The 17,541-nt window shown below is 42.6% G+C and overlaps 1 protein-coding gene and 1 pseudogene across 2 annotated transcripts in view; one reads left to right on the top strand and one right to left on the bottom strand.

Annotated features, from left to right (window-relative positions):
• Positions 1-17,541, top strand: part of SIN3A (SIN3 transcription regulator family member A) — an 82,809-nt gene that overhangs the window by 57,719 nt on the left and 7,549 nt on the right. For both annotated transcript variants that reach the window (XM_030814790.1, XM_030814789.1), the window contains exons 15-19: positions 1,311-1,884; positions 4,309-4,478; positions 10,067-10,240; positions 12,816-12,908; positions 13,741-13,835. In XM_030814790.1, coding sequence (XP_030670650.1) covers positions 1,311-1,884; positions 4,309-4,478; positions 10,067-10,240; positions 12,816-12,908; positions 13,741-13,835 — 1,106 coding nt within the window. The remainder of the gene's footprint in view (positions 1-1,310; positions 1,885-4,308; positions 4,479-10,066; positions 10,241-12,815; positions 12,909-13,740; positions 13,836-17,541) is intronic.
• Positions 5,344-5,931, bottom strand: LOC115835519 (annotated as a pseudogene).

Genomic DNA, 17,541 nt, shown 5'->3' with positions numbered 1-17,541 from the left:
ATCAGGCTGGGCACAGTGGCTCACGCCTGTAATCCCAGCACTTTGGGAGTTTGAGGCGGGCAGATCACCTGAGGTTAGGAGTTAGAGACCAGCCCAGCCAACATGATGAAACCCCGTCTCTACTAAAAATACAAAAATTAGCCGGGCATGGTGGTGTGCACCTGTAGTCCCAGCTACTCGGGAGGCTGACGTGGGAGAATGGCTTGAACCCAGGAGGCGGAGGTTGCATTGAGCTGAGAACATGCCACTGCACTCCAGTCTGGGTGACAGAGCAAGACTCTGTCTCAAAATCAATAAAATAAATAAACTTAATCCTCCATATTTTGCTGATGTTACTTTGTCACCTTCCATACCCCCACCCCAGAAGTAAATCCCAGACCTCATATCATATCCTCTATATAGATACTAATCCAGAATTTTGAAAGATAGTCCCACTGGGCACGGTGGCTCACGCCTGTAATCCCATCACTTTGGGAGGCTGAGGTGGGCAGATCACTTGAGGCCGGGAGTTCAAAACCAGCCTGGCCGACATAGTGAAACCTGATCTCTACTAAAAATACAAAAATTAGCCTGGCATGGTGGCGCACTTCTTAATCCCAGCTACTCAGACTGAAGCATGAGAATGGCTTGAACCTGGGAGATGGAGGTTACAGTGAGCCAAGATTGCTCCACTGTACTCCAGCCTGGCTGACAGAGCAAGACCCTGTCAAAAAAAAAAAAAAAAGAAAGAAAGATGGTTCCAATTCTGTCCCACTCTCCCTATAAGTCATTGGTGTGTAGAAGGTACCTGTATTTTGACATCAAACCACGTCTCTGTCATTACCTATTTGTTTCTGGAAGAGGGACAAAAATTATTGTTACGGTCAGGTCCTAAGTTTTGTTTTTGTTTTTTGTTTTGAGACAGAGTCTCACTCTGTTGCCTAGGCTGGAGTGCAGTAGTACGATCTCGGCTCACCGCAACCTTTGCCTCACGGGTTCAAGTGATTCTCTTGCCTTAGCATCCCACGGGCTGGGATTACAGGCACCTACCACCATGTTCAGCTAATTTTGTTATTTTTAGTAGAGACGGGGTTTCACCGTGTTGGCCAGGCTGATCTCAAACTCCTGACCTCAAGTGATCGCCCTCCTCGGCCTACCAAAGTGCTGGGATTATAGGCGTGAGCCCCCGCTCCCAGTCCCAGGTCGTAAGTTTTTGATTAGAAAAATATAGACACTATGGTTGGTAATGGGATGTATGGCTGGTGTGGTCTCGTAGGCATGTTGTCGCTGTAGACATCTCACAGAATACTTTTGTGTCTTTGTCCCATCAGAGGCAAGAGCAGGCTACGGAAGAGAATGCTGGTGTACCTGTTGGCCCACACCTCTCACTTGCGTATGAAGATAAACAAATACTGGAAGATGCTGCTGCTCTGATTATCCACCATGTGAAGAGGCAGACAGGCATTCAGAAGGAGGACAAATACAAGATAAAACAAATCATGCATCATTTTATTCCAGATTTGCTCTTTGCCCAAAGAGGTGATCTCTCAGATGTGGAGGAAGAGGAAGAAGAAGAGATGGATGTAGATGAAGCCACAGGGGCAGTTAAGAAGCACAATGGTGTTGGGGGCAGTCCCCCTAAGTCCAAGTTGCTGTTTAGTAACACAGCAGCTCAGAAATTAAGAGGAATGGATGAAGTATACAACCTCTTCTATGTCAATAACAACTGGTATATTTTTATGCGACTGCACCAGATTCTCTGCCTGAGGCTGCTCCGGATTTGTTCCCAAGCCGAACGGCAAATTGAAGAAGAAAACCGAGAGAGAGAATGGGAACGGGAAGTGCTGGGCATAAAGCGAGACAAGAGTGACAGCCCTGCCATTCAGCTACGTCTCAAAGAACCTAGTGAGTGCCAAGACCTCTGATTTACAGAGGATGTGTGAAGTTGAGGACCTTAGAGCCACCTAGACTTCGGACTGCTTCTTTTATTAATAGAGCACAGGCCTTAGAGTCTGTGTAGTTAAACTCTCTGAACCTGTTTATCTGCAAAATGGAGGCGCTAGTTGCCTTGTGGTGTTGCTTTGTGAAAAGTATCCTATGCAGGGCTTAGATCGTGGACACTTGGTCAGTGGTTGGTACTGTGGACGCACCTGGGAACGGGGTATCACAGTTAATTTCTCAAATGGCAGATTTCTGGGTTACTACCATCTGTTTCAAAGTACAGATAGAGACTAAACTGTCACAGTCAATTTCAATCCATGACAGAACATAAATTCCTAGTGCTTAAAACAGAATTTTCTCATATTTTTGAGCAGGACTTCGGTTTAACCAGTGGGGTTTATGGCTCATTCTTAATATGTAGAAATAGTTTATGGAAAGGAGACTGGAACCTAGGAAGTGATATGAGACATGGAGAACAGGCAGGACAGGGATAGAGATGTAGAACTCAGGAAAAGGAAAGTAAGTGAGGGTTCAGGACGCTGTCATGTGCTTAATGTAATTTTGTGCTGCCTGCTTCCAGTTCACTTCATAAATTAGGTACTTGAGCTGTGAGCCAAAAGCTTTTTCATGAAGCATTTCTTCTGGGCTCTTAAGGAAATAGCCAACCTGAGGAGTGTATCTTTTTTTTTTTTTTTTTTAAGTGTTGCTGATGTAGGAAGCCCAGATATGGCCCTAGCCTTCTATCTGTTGAGGAGCTAATGACACTGAAAAATAATTCTGAAAGCTTTTGTCTAGACTAGTCCTAGCTCGAAAGAGATAAATTTTAGATCTCATTGTGGTGATTCCATCTACTTGGGTAGAAATTAGAAATAAAATGTCCTATTCCTGGCTTGGCCACTGATTTAACCTGGTTTGAGGCTTACATAATGTTGTCTTGTCTGATAATGCCAACCCTCACACTTACCATAGCTTGTTTGGACAAGTATGTGGTTTGGACTCAAAACTTTATTCTGGCATAAAAGCAGTTTTCATAGCAGTGGTACATTTTGGAGTCTATAGCCTATACCTATTCTGTGGACCTAAACAATGTGATACTCTGTGATGAAACTCAAGCCAGTTGCCTCTTTTAAACAGTAATTGTCCTGTTTTTTTGCCTGTTTTTTAATGAATTTGTCAGACTTCAGATAAATGGAGACAACTCGGTTTTGCTCCTAGCCTTTTTTCCCCAGCACATACACAACTAGCAAGTAACCAATTAGTCAGTGACAAATAGTTGGTTCTGTAACTTTTTTCATTTTAGTCAACTTTTTGTTGAAGTGCAATGTATAGGCCGGGTGCAGTGGCTTACACCTGTAATCCCAGCACTTTGGGAGGCCGATGTGGGAGGATCACTTGAGGCCAGGAGTTTGAGACCAGCCTGGTTAATAAGTGAGACCCCATCTCTACAAAAAAATATATATAAGGTACAACATGTGTATATAGAAAAGTATACAAATCAGAATTGTGCAGCTCAGTGAATTTTTACAGACTAGACGTATCTATGTTCAAGAAACGAAACATAACCAGTACTCTGATAACCAGTCCTTTTTCCACTTTCTTGATTTCTAACACTAGAGATTAGATTTGTCTATTTTTGAACTTTATATAAATGGGTCTTTAGTAAGCTAAAGGCAGAACTCTTAACATTCCTTGTGCCCTCTGCTAGTTGCCAAATGTCTTTAACAACTGATGAGATTTATTCTAGCTAGTGATTGAAATGATTCATGTGCAGCAAGTACAGATGATTTAATGCAATTTGTGAAATACAATGTTGCGAATCCATTTTTAAACAAAAGGACTTTGACAAATGCAGATTACTTCATTATTCATAAAGGATTTAATTTGCACTCCTATTTTTGTGTTCCCAAGAGGTTTCCCAGTGCTGGAGTATGGCTGTGTCTTGCCTTTTCTCATCTGTACTTTATGCTTCATTGAAATAGCTTTATGAGCAAGTGACCCATGTGAGGAATGCTCTTGTGCAGGCTGGGAGAGCAGGTTCCTCTCTCAGCAGGGGGGCCAACAGCTCTTTGAAGGACTGGCTTCCCTAGGATATTTTCTTCTCCTAAAATGGCCCAGCAATACCATAAAGAAGTATCTTTCTAGCATGGTAGTCAGAATATTAGAAGCCACTGTTAAAGATGCAGAGTCACTCTCTGATAGATAGTGCTGGTGATTGTAGTCACCTGTCAGAATTCATCTCTGTTTACATTGGAACGAGTGAGTATATTTTGAATACCTAGCATTCATACTTTCAAATACCATTTAGGCCAGCTATGGGATTTGCCCTGTACTCTATCCCTAGTCTTTTCTTAGCAAGGTAAGGCCTCACCTATCCCATCTCTCCCACAGTGGATGTTGATGTAGAAGATTATTACCCAGCTTTCCTGGACATGGTGCGGAGCCTGCTGGATGGCAACATAGACTCGTCACAGTATGAAGATTCACTGAGAGAGATGTTCACCATTCATGCCTACATTGCCTTTACCATGGACAAACTGATCCAGAGCATTGTCAGACAGGTGAGGGCATGGAGGAGGCTAGGGTGAGTAAGGGAAGAAATCCTTACCTAGAGATGGGCCAGGCAAAGAAAAGGCAAGGAAAAGGAAAGGCAGCTTTTTCATATAACAGTGTTTATGAATGTAGGGTTCTGAAGAGAGGAGGGGAAGTTAATGTGATGCCTGATTTCTCATGTTAACAAAGTTGCAGTGTATGAGCCTACCTACCCCATATCTTTTCTTGCTGGCCACCTATAGAGTGCAGTGGTCCTGGCCCCAGCTTCCTGCCCAACTTGTCTGTCTCTTACCTTGTCTGCCATGGGTAATCACACAGTGTGGAACATTGCGTCTTCCATAGGTGTTGGTAAGTGTGTGTGTGTGTGTCTGTGTGTGTGTGTGTGTGTGTGTGTGTGTTTTTAAATAGAGACAGGGTGTCACTGTTTTGCCCAGGCTGGTCTTGAACTTCTGGTCTCAAGTGATCCTCCTGTCTTGGCCTCTTAAAGCGCTGGGATTATAGACAGGAGCCACTGCGCCTGGTCAAGGTGTTGGTAACTCTTATGTACTTGCATTGTTTAATATTTGAAATTATTTTTATAAGAAAGGGTTCGCATAACATCTCTTACAATACTCTGCCCACCTCACTCATCTGCGGTTCCCTGTAAGTTAGGTTTGTGGTTGGTTTTGTGTGTTCTTCCTGTGGCACCCTGGGAACTTGTAAACATGTTGTTCTTTACAACAATGATATAAAAAATAGCTTGTAACAGATAGTCACATTTCTACTTCTTAGACTTGAGTTCTGAACTCCCAGAGAGATTGTTGGTTAACTGGTTTTTTCTTTTTTTTGGAGACCCATCTTTACTGCTGATATACTGCAAATCCCAGTAGGGCTTCATTTTTCCTTTTCAGCATCCTGTCGTGTGGCTCCCTTGGCTCTTTTTGCCCATATGCCAAAGAGCTGAAAATTGATGTGGGCCATGTGAAGACTGGCAAATACCTTAAAGTTTTTAGTGACGACTCCGGCTTTCTCCTTCTTATAGACATTCTGTATGGGCATTATTGGTCCTGTCAGCTGGGTGGCTGATTTGAGTTTTTCAGAACTGTCTTCCTTCTTGGGGGCTAAGAGAGCTTCCTGGGGAAGAGGTTGAGCTTGGAGTCTTACTCCCTCAGGTGCTGAACATTGGCCCACAAGAACATGGTGGACTAATTCCACCCTCTTGTGGATGCTGGTCACCCTTAACTCTTCTAAGCTGAAGCCCCTGCCAGCTTGTACTTTGGTGTGATACCTCACTGTGGGGCAGCTTACCATGGGCCAGATGGGTCCAGATGCAGGGTGCAGGTCAATGCCATATGCTTTTGCTTGCGTCGGCAGATTTTCTGGGCTGGCTGGTTGAACCACGTGGCCATGGGCCACTGCGATTCCTTGTGGAAGTAGGGCTTTAGGATCATGCTGTTCCACCCGGGTCCCGTGGCTACCTACAGCCCTCTTCCATAGAACAGCTGAGCAGAAAGGCAGTGAAGTACTTAAGTGAAACTTGTAAAAAGCAATTTCTAATTCTAGAGTCCACACTGCCACTGTAGAAGGAAAGAGCTTGTTGCTTAATGTTCTTTTGGGCTAAAATATTGAATCCTTTGCAAAGTACCCATGCTTTTGCCTTGGTTTTGGAAGGGTGCATGCCTCTGTACTCCTCCCACAGTATCTACACAGGATTGAGGAAGAGCCCTTCACATAAATGAACCTTAACATCTGGGGGAAAGTTGTCAGATAGTTGCTTCCAATAAGTTGAAGAAGTTATTAGGCCTTCCCATAAGAGGTCTGGATGGTAACTGGCAGAAATCATTAGATGGCAGAAATCATTAGATGGATACATAGTCACCCATAGTCATACTTTTTCAGACTAATCTTCCTTAACTTCCCTGAAATTTATATAAAATACAGACTCCAGTTACCCTGTGCTTATGTTGCTGATTACAGGCTTGCTGCAGCTTCAGCTGGGAACAAAGTCTTTCATACCACCAGCACAGCTTAAAAAAAAATCCAATAGCCGGGCGCGGTGGCTCACGCTTGTAATCCCAGCACTTTGGGAGGCCGAGGCGGGCGGATCACGAGGTCAGGAGATCGAGACCACGGTGAAACCCCGTCTCTACTAAAAATACAAAAAAATTAGCCGGGCGTGGTGGTGGGCGCCTGTAGTCCCAGCTACTCGGAGAGGCTGAGGCAGGAGAATGGCGTGAACCCAGGAGGCAGAGCTTGCAGTGAGCCGAGATTGTGCCACTGCACTCCAGCCTGGGCGACAGAGCGAGACTCCGTCTCAAAAAAAAAAAAAAAAAAAAAAATCCAATAAAACTAACTTTTAATAATTCTGAGGTTGGTTTTTGAAACAATAGATACAATTATTTACTGTATCTGGTTATGATTTTGAATCAGTAATACTATCTCCACCCACCCCCGCTTTTTTTTTTTTTTTTTAATGGAAACAGGTTTCATCCAGAAAACCCCAAAACAGTGAGTTTTTTTTTTTTTTTTTCCAACCCAGCGTCTCACTCTGTTGCCCAGGCTGGAGCGCAGTGGTGTGATCAGCTCACTGTAGCCTTGACCTCCTACCTCAGCCTCCCAAGTAGCTGGGACCAAAGGGGCCACCACACCGGCTAATTTATTGTATTTTTTGTAGAGATGGAGTTTTGCCATGTTGTCCAGGCTGGCCTCAAACTTATGGGCTCAAGCAGTTCACCTACTTCAGCCTCCCAAAGCGCTGCGATTACAGACATGAGCCACTGTGCCCAGCTTACAGTGACTTTTTAAAACATTTTCAAGCTTCTCAACTCCTTTAACTGGAGGTATCTCTTCTCTCATTGTCCTCATATTTGATGTTCCCTCAGATTACACTGCTGACTGGATGTACAACATATATTTCAAAGTCAAGGCTGGTCATGGTGGCTCACGCCTCTAATACCAGCACTTTGGGAGTCCAAGGCGGGCAGATATCTTGAGTCCAGGAGTTCGAGACAAGCCTGGGCAACATGGGGAAACCCTGTTTGTATTAAAAATACAAAAAATTAGCTGGAGGTGGTGGCACATGGCTGTAGTCCCAGCTACTCAGGAGGCTAAGGTGGGAGGATCATCTGAACCCAGGAAGTTGAGGTTGCAGTGAGCCGTGATCGCACCACTACACTCCAGCCAAGTGAAGCCATTACATTTATCTTACCTATTGTAGGCTGGCTTAAGAGGGATTTGTATTAAGAATAAAATAGGCAACCTCACAGACATCCAAGTACAGAACTCAAAATAGGACCACACCATGGAAGGATTGGGCTGGGAGGTTATTTTTCTCTCCTGCATGCCTTCACTCTGAACTTCTGCTCCATGCTTGTGCTTTGCTCTGCAGATGAACTTTCGGCATGTCCTCCAGGCTCCTCCAGCCTCTGAGGCTTTGGCTTGCCCTCCCAGTACCCCTGGTCCCAGTGTTACTGGACCTTTCTATACAGATGCTCCTCCTCAAAAAATCTATTGAACACTCTCTCTGTCATTTCCAGTTAGCAAGATAGAGAATCTGATCTGCTTAGCAGTGAGGGTGGGAGTTCCGTAGTTGTCTCTGGATTTGTAGTGCTGCCTTTTCCAAAGACTCGAGGAGGGGCCGGATATCCAAAAAGAGGGTGTGGGTGGGGAATCAGTAATACAGTCTACTTCAACAAGAAAGTATAAAGTAGAGGCAGTGGCTCATGCCTGTAATCCCAGCAGTTTGGGAGTCCAAGGCGGGTGGATCACTTGAGCTCAGGAGTTTGAGACCAGACTGGGCAACATGGCAAAACCCCGTCTCTTCTGAAAATGCAAAAAAGTTAGCTGGGCGTGGTGGCACATGCCTGTAGACCCAGCTACTTAAGAGGCTGAGGTGTGGGAGGGTTGCTTGAGCCCAGGAAGTTGAGGCTGCACTGAGCCAAGATCACGATGCCACTGCACTCCAGCCTGGGTGACAGGGTGAGACTCTGTCTCAAAAAAAAAAAAAAGAAAAGAAAAGAAAAAGTATAAAGTAGAAGCATCTGTATGTATGATTGAAGTCATGCTTTCCATCTGTTTTTTTTCCACCTTTTCTTTTTTCTCTCTAAAACACTATCTTAATCTTCCTCATGATATCAAGTACCCATAAGCATTATTTTAATGGTTGTATCAGAATCCTTTATCTGGACTCATTGTGATTTATTTATCCATCTGCAGTTGCTGGAGATACTGCCCTTTCTGCCACACTCAGTCACCCTTCTGACCTTGCACTGTGTCCAGTTATCTACTAATACACATACTGGTCATTTAGGACTTAAAGTTAATAATAAATAGTTATCATGGTTCCTAACACGTAAAAAGAATGTATCTTCCTAAAAATAGAATGGCTTGGTGGTTATGATAATCTTAAAGTTTTTTAAACAGACAAATCGATATTGAAATTAACGTTTTGCTTTCTTGTATCTATTTTTCACTTCTGTTATTTTGATGATAAAGTTTCATTTGGAAGGATTTTAATTTCAAAATAGAATAGCATGACATGAGAACGGGAACTCTGAAAGGTTCAACTTTCTAGTCATTAGTTTCCTAAGATTGTCACAAAAGCTACTGATAGTCAATCATGATTGGCCTGTATGGAAAGTGAGTTAACATTATGTACAACTTAAGCCCTATACTTTCTATCAGATACAGAAAAATAGGTGATGTATTTGGAAAAGTATTGGGCTAGGAGTCAGGAACCTTGACTTTTAGTCCCAACCCTGCTTCTTCAGCTAAGCACCCCTGGGCAATAATTCAGCAGCTATTTCTTAAATACTTAATGAGTTTCAGGCTTTGTAGTTGGGCTGGGAATATAGACATAGATAATTGCATTCCTTACTCTCCAAGGCTCCCTTCCTCACCCCAGCTCAACGGTGAGCTTTGCAGTGGTGCAGTCTCGGCTCACTGCAACCTCCACCTCCTAGGTTCAAGCGATTCTCCTGCCCCAGCCTCCCAAGTAGCTGGGATTACAGGCTCCTGCCACCACGCTGGGCTATTTGTGTATTTTTAGTAGAGATGGGGTTTCGCTATGTTAGCCAGGCTGGTTTTGAACTCCTGACCTCAGGTGATTGGCCCACCTTGGCCTCCCAAAGTGCTGGGATTACAGGCGTGAGCCACCTTTCTGATGCATTGTGTAAATTTGTCTCCTAACTGGCCCCAACTCTCCAGCCTGCCTTCCCAGGGCAGTTGTGAAGATCAAATGAGAAAGAATATGTATGAGAGCCAATTGTAAATGATTTTAAAATGCAATAAAGATATGACCTATAGAAAATTATTTAAAGATCCTTAGAATTTTAAATAGTATGATTATCCTGAGTTCTGTATGGTTCTTATTTTAAATAGATAGGAAAGTTTTACCATGGACCACTGATACGGTTGAAAATCTTGGCTTGATTATTCTCCAAGAAAATGATACAGTGGTTTGTATGATTAATTTTCTAAAATTGCCAGCACCCCCTCCCCCACCAAAAAAAAAGAAAAACCTTTTTGGAGTTGAATGACTACATCAAAGGAACGTTGACTGTATAATGGAGAAATGTTTTCTGTGTTCACTAAAAAGCTTGCCTTTGTTTGATTCCAGCTGCAGCATATCGTGAGTGATGAGATCTGTGTGCAGGTGACTGACCTTTACCTGGCAGAAAATAATAATGGGGCCACCGGAGGCCAACTGAACACACAGAACTCAAGGAGCCTCCTGGAGTCAACGTATCAGCGGAAAGCTGAGCAGCTAATGTCAGATGAGAATTGCTTTAAGGTGAGAGTTGCTCAGGTAGTCGAAGACCTTACTGGTGACAGTGTCAGTTGTTAGGATTCTCTGAATCAGAAGTTAAAGCCGGCATACTTCGACCTGTGATTCTACTCCTGGAACTTTCAATGAGTTCACCAGAGAAATACAAAGTGGAAGTAATTGTCTTCCTGGACAATCTACTTTGTTTCTTTCCTACCTTTAAAGAAAAAAAAAAAAAACTAGTTATACATGATTTTTACAATTTTGTATTCTTTTTTCTCTGAACATTTTTCATAGTATGCTTTGTAAATATTACTGTTAGAAAAATATTGGTACATGAAATCCATGGTCATGATCATTATAGAAAAGAAAACATAGGCCCAGCACACATGGCTCACACTTGTAATCCCAGCACACTGGGAGGCCGAGGTGGGCGGATCACTTGAGACCAGCTTGGGCAACATGGCAAAACCCCATCTCTGCAAGAAATACAAGAATACAAAAATTAGCCTAGCATGGTAGCATGCACCTGTAGTCTCAACTACTCAGGAGAATGAGGTAGAAGGATTGCCCCCGTCTTTACTAAAATTACAAAAAATTAGCCGGACATAGTGGCGGGCGTCTGTAGTCCCAGCTACTCAGGAGGCTGAGTCAGGAGAATGGCGTGAACCCGGGAGGCGGAGCTTGCAGTGAGCTGAGATCGCGCCACTGCACTCCAGCCTGGGAGACAGAGCGAGACTCCGTCTCAAAAAAAAAAAAAAAAAAAAAAAAGAGGATTGCTTGAGCCTGGGAGGTCGAGGCTGCAGTGAGCCCTGATCGCATCACTGCACCCCAGCCTCGGTGACAGAGCAAGACTCTGTCCCAAAAAAATGAAAATAAAATGCAGATAACCAAAAAAAGTCACCTTAGAATTCTTTCCTGAAATTATCATTGATGACATCTCTATGATTCTAAACTTCTCTATGCTTGAGTATATATTTTGAAAGAGTTTATACTGGACAAAATGGTCTTTAACTTTTTTTTTTTTTTTTTTTTTTTTTTTTAAGACAGGGACACACACTGTTGCCCAGGCTGGAGTGCAGTGGCGCAATCTTGGTTCACTGCAACCTCTGCCTCCTGAATTCAAGTGATTCTCACACGTCAGCCACCCTAGTAGCTGGGATTACAGTCAAGTACCACTATGTCCAGCTAATTTTTTTTTTCTTTTTTTTTCCCCCGAGATGGAGGCTCACTCTTGTTGTCCAGGCTTGGAATGCAGTGGTGCTATCTCAGCTCACTGCAACCTCCGCCTCCTGGGTTCAAGCAGTCCTCCTGCCTCAGCCTCCTGAGTAGCTGGGATTACAGGCACGTGCCACCATGGCCAGCTTGTGTGTGTGTGTGTGTGTGTGTATTTTTAGTAGAGACAGAGTTTCACCATGTTGGTCAGGCTGGTCTTGAACTCCTGACCTCAGATGATCGGCCCTCCTTGGCCTCCCAAAGTGCTGGGATTATAGGCATGAGCCACTGCACCCAGCCTAATTTTTGTATTTTTAGTAGAGATGTGGTTTCGCCATGTTGGCCAGGCTTGTCTCAAACTCCTGGCCTCAAGTGATCTGCCTGCCTTAGCCTCCCAAAGTGCTGGGATTACAGGTGTGAGCCACTGCATCTGACCGGAAATGGTCTTTTATGTATTTTTGCTCAATTAGCAACACTTCTGGGTCTTTAATGTCTTTTTTATGGCTATTTGATATTCACTTTTTAGAGAATTAATGCCTGTATTGTTGGACATTTAGGTTGTTTCCAGTTTTTCACCATTATAATGGATAATTATAAAAGCAAATAGTTGGAAACATCCTAGACGTCCAACCCACTATGGGGAATGGTTGATGACATCCTGTTACAAATACTGGAGACAGATTTTGCAATTCTCAAATTATAAATTGTGAAAATGCAGGGTCTGCCCCCACCCCGAAATCTATTTTGGAAATAACTGTATTTGTGTGTATATATTTTGTCAGGTTATAAGCTTTACTAGCAGAGAGCAATTTTTAAAGCTTTAAAAGAACACTGAGCTAGATCTAGCTTCTGGCGCTGCGTGTTTATTGATTAGTGGTGTGCCTTGAGAAACCAGAACTCTCTGAATTTCAGTTTTGTCTCTGTGTAAAATGAAGAAGGTTGAAATAAAAAATTCTCAGGTTTCCTTCCAGGCTCTGATCTTCTTCATGTGATTCTGATAGTTTACCTCGTCTATTATGTCCTAGAAGTGCGATTATCAGTGGATGGAGCATTGACATTTTGTAGTTCTGGCTACATGTGCCATATTTCTTTCTGACAAAATATTTGTTTTGTAAAACATTCTTACTGGCATTGATTATTATTTTAGCGAATTCTAGAAGTTTGAAACATGACATAGTACTTTTTGCTTTAATATATTTCATTTTACTTGTAGTAAGTGTAGACTTTTGCCTTTATCACTGGCCTCCCAAGATCCAGTATCTTCCTCATCTCTTCAGTTGGAGCAAAGTTTACTAAGTTTATTGCCTCTGCACCTCTCATTCCTTGAGAAGATAGATTATAGCTATAGAGACGGTCTTTTGTTTACACTTAGGTTTCTTATTTGCAGCTTATGTTTATTCAGAGCCAAGGCCAGGTCCAGCTGACTATTGAGCTTCTGGACACAGAAGAGGAGAATTCAGATGACCCTGTGGAAGCAGAGGTATGAGCAAGTACATCACAGACCCCCGGTGCCAAGCAGAGCTGGCGTGTCTTGAGAGTCTGTCCAGTGACCCTGTCTGCCAAAAGGCCAAGGCACCTAAGGCCTGTTTGAGGGTCAAGACCTGGATGCTGAAAGTACAAGTCAATCCAGCTGAAGAGAAGGGCTGCCTGGTTATAGATGTTAACCTCATCTTGCACTTAGTAAAGCTATCTCCTCTAAGGAAGTCTTATGGTTGGCAGCTTTCTTGTTTTTTCCTAAAGTATAAAAAACAACAAATGAGGTCTTTCTCATGTCATCTTGATTCTTTGGGTCTTGTTTACTTTTTATTGGACTGGTGTGATTATCATAGTTGGTTATGGCAAATAATGTACACGGGAGATGCAGGCCACATGTATGATGTTAGGGGAGGTCATGTGGGATGACTTGTTTGGTGGGAATGTTGGCTTGTTGGCAGATCTTTTTTTTTTTTAAGCAATGTCAAAAATATAGATTGTAATGTGAAGGAAACTTTCACACATTTGCCACTATAAATTTTGTTCTTTAACAGAATCCTCTGTGGGGAAATGAAACTTGTCAGTGAGCCAGCTTCTACCTGTTTATGACTTCTGATAACCTTAGCATCTCAGAAACTTAGCAGTATTGCTGGCTAACAGAATTTTTAATCCGTGTTCCAATACCTACTAAAAATCATGTCTTTATAGAAAGGGACTTTTTTAATCTTGAAATTTATGAATTTGGGGCATTGTAGTCATAGAATTTACTAGAGTACCTGATGCATTAGGAGCTGTTGTTGTGATTTCCTTCCACTTGTATTTTGTGTTTGCCATCTTAGCGCTGGTCAGACTACGTGGAGCGATACATGAATTCAGATACTACCTCGCCTGAGCTTCGTGAACATCTAGCACAGAAACCAGTATTTCTCCCCAGGTGAGTGAGCCATGTCATCTGTCAGCAGTCAATACTGTGCATGACTGAGGAATGGAGAGTTAAATGACTTTCACGTTCTTGGCTTTCATGTATTTTATTTATTTGTTCTATCTGCCGGGGATGCTAATTCAAGGTTTATATGGCTGTCACAACATGAGCTTACCTGGAGCATGTGTCAAAGCATCCAGGAGGTGAGAGTTATAGGGAATCAACAGTAACCTCCCTAGTTTGGATGGGAATGTGTGTCAGAGTCTCCATGGTTCGATGGAAGAGGACTCACAGGACTCTGCATATAGTCAAACTGATTTAGTACAGCGAGAAGATGCAAAGCAAAATCAGCAAAGCGAAAAGGTGCCTGTGGCAAAGCTGGAGGAAGCCAGGCTCAAGCTTCCTAGAATCCTCTCCCAGTGGAGTCACACAGGACACTCTTAATCCTTCCAACAGTGAATGTGACAACACATGTAAAATGCTGTCTACCAGGGCAGCTCATTAGAGACTCTGTGCCAGGATTTTTATTGAGATGTAGTCATCCAGGCACTGTATGCCTAGCATGTACCAAAATCCCAAACTCTCAGAAAGAAAGCACATTTTCAGCATAAGCTATAGAGTTTGTACGAATAGTTTAGGTACAGTGAGACACTTATATGAGTTAAGGAATGGTAGAACATTGCCCAAAATCCAAGATCCCAGCCCCCAGCCAAAGGCCAACTTTTATAAGCAGGCTTTTCAAAGAATAACAATCTTAGGCCTGCTACATTAACTCTTCTCTGCACAGAATTTTTAAAATGTTCCATCTGTTTATAGGCAGATTGTGATACTGATCCTCCAAGTATATGAAAACAGAGTTTAAAAAGTATAAAATGGGTAGAATGGCTTTCTAAATCCTTCCTAAAAGTTTTGAATTGAAATCATATGTCTTAGGTTTCCAAGAAAGTATCATCCCAGTGTTATTAGACTTATTGAGTCCTAATGAGAACATGGGAAAAGTGGTACCAGCAAAAGGCCCTGCTGGGTTCTCCATTCATTGAATCATTTAACACATTTGAGCAGTTGCTGTGTGTCAGGTTCCTCTCAACAAAACAGGCTCCATGCTGTAACATGGACTACAATAAACCTGTCATCATGTGTCTCTCACCAGGATATGAGGAAGGAGGCACATTTATGTACTGTGAGGAAAAAGAAATTGATATAATCGTTCCGGTGGCAGGGTAGTTGAAGTGTATGGAACCTTCCCTCCAGAATTTCAGTTTCTAATGATTTGTCTGACAGCTAAGGGGCTCATCTTATTGGCCTCGAGACCCCTTACACACTCTTAGAGCATGAGTACTCCAAAAAGCTTTTGTTTATATGGATTATACTAGTAGTATTTACCAAGTTAGAAATAAAAACAAAGAAATGTTTTCAATCTTTAATTCATTTGAAAAATAACAATATTGGGCCAGGAGCGGTGGCCCACGCCTGTAACTCCAGCACTTTGGGAGGCCGAGGCAGTGGATCATGAGATCAGGAGATCGAGACCATCCTGGCTAACACAGTGAAACCCTGTCTGTACTAAAAATACAAAAAATTAGCTGGGCATGGTGGCGGGCGCCTGTAGTCCCAGCTACTCGGGAGGCTGAGGCAGGAGAATTGCTTGAACCAGAAGGCAGAGGTTGCAGTGAATGGAGATCGCACCACGGCACTCCAGCCTGGGTGACCGAGTGAGACTCTGCCTCAAAAAAATATATATATCCCCATTATATTTTCTTAAATAATATTTTTTAATGAAAAGCTAATTCAAAACAAAAATTAGTGAATAGAGTGGCATTGCTTATATTTTATAAATTTGTTTAATGTCTGGCTTACCAGAAGAACAGCTGGATTCTCGTGTCTGCTTCTACATTCAATATGTTGCATTATGTTGTTTGGTTGAAATATGTGAAGAAAATCTGGCCTCACGCAAATGTGTAGCTGGAAAAAGGAATATTTTCAGATCCTTTAGATAACTGGATATTCTTTGATATGACAACAGAACTACCAGTGATAGTTTTTGTTTTTGTTTTTTTGAGACGGAATTTCGCTCTTGTTGCCCAGGCTGAAGTGCAATGGTGTGATCTCAGCTCACTGCAACCCCTGCCTCCCAGGTTTAAGCGATTCTCCTGCCTCAGCCTCCCGAGTAGCTGGGATTACAGGCATGTGCCACCACGCCCGGCTGATTCTGTATTTTTAGTAGAGATGGGATTTCTCCATGTTGGTCTGGCTGGTCTCCAACTCCTGACCTCAGGTGATCCTCCCACCTCGGCCTCCCAGAGTGCTGCGATGACAGGTGTGAGCCACTGCACTCAGCCCCAGTGATAGTTTCTTAAAGGTTAGTTGCAATATCAATGTATACATCAGTGGGCTTTTCATGCAGTTGTAAAAATCCATTGATTTATTTTGTATCATGAATGAATCTTTTTTTCCTCTATGATTTTGTAACTTTACACAATTGGCTATTTGGAAAATATTAGCTTACTAAGTTGTACAGACCTACTAAATGTTGATATATTTTACAGTGTCTCCAAAAGAAATCACATTGATTAATATCGCTATTGCTAGGTCATCAAACACATCTTTAAGTATTGGGAAGCTGTCAAGCTCAGGGTGGCTGATACCAGTTCACCAAAATTCATAGTTTTGCTTGAAAACTCCAGTCTTATCATTGGCAACATGATTTTCCTTGAAGTGATAGGCTCCCTTGTTCATTTTTGAGAAGACATCTGCCAAATACTTGGCTGACATGGACTATATTTAGTCAGTTGTTCTTTCAGATAAAAATGGTGATCCACTTACAACTCAAGCAATTGCTCAAGTGCTTTTCTATAAGAATACCGTTGTACTTTTTAGCACACAAAGGTGCTTCATGTGTAGTTTCCATTTTATCACACAGCATGTTAAAAAGATGTAAACTGAGGGGTTGGGATTTAATAGAAAATGTTACTGCTTCATCAGAAACATTCTTTCTTCTTTTTTTTTTTTTTTGAGGCAGAGTCTCACTCTGTTGTCCAAGCTGGAGTGCAGTGGCGCAATCTTGGCTTACTGCAACCTCCACCAGCCAGGTTCAAGTGATTCTCCTGTCTCACCCTCCCGAGTAGCTGGGATTACAGGTGCGTGCCACCACGCCCGGCTAATTTATTAGAGATGAGGTCTCCCCATGTTGGCCAGGCTAGGCTCAAACTCCTGACCTCAAGTGATCTGCCTGCCTCAGCCTCCCAGAGAGCTGGGATTACAAGCGTGAGCCACTGTGACTGGCCCATCAAAAACATTCTTAAGTGAAACTGGCTTTTTTCACTTAATGTCATTGTATGGTCAGTGTAAAGTTCAAAGACTTGAATCGCAATCGCATGAAGTTACAAAATCATGGAAGTAAAATAGATTCATTGATGGTACAAGATAAACCAACAGAGTTTGACAACTGTATGAAAAGCTCAGTGATCTGTAAATTGATACTGGAATTTGGTAACAATTTGTTCGATATTGCAAATACAGTTTGGTGCCACCACCAGCATTTTTATTCACCATTACTTTTATGGTGCCAGTGCGGATGTCAACACAGCAAAAAAGGGAAATAATGTTTCAGTATTATTATGAAAATAGTTTTGATCTCACAGATCTCCTGAAAGGGTCTTGGGACCCTTTGGACAAAGAACTGCTGTCTACAGAAATACATGTATACAAAGATTCTCAC

The sequence above is a fragment of the Nomascus leucogenys genome, chromosome 6, assembly GCF_006542625.1.
Source record: "Nomascus leucogenys isolate Asia chromosome 6, Asia_NLE_v1, whole genome shotgun sequence".
NCBI lineage: Eukaryota > Metazoa > Chordata > Mammalia > Primates > Hylobatidae > Nomascus > Nomascus leucogenys.
Note: the sequence above shows the minus strand (reverse complement) of the source record. Positions and strands in the feature narration are given on the sequence as shown.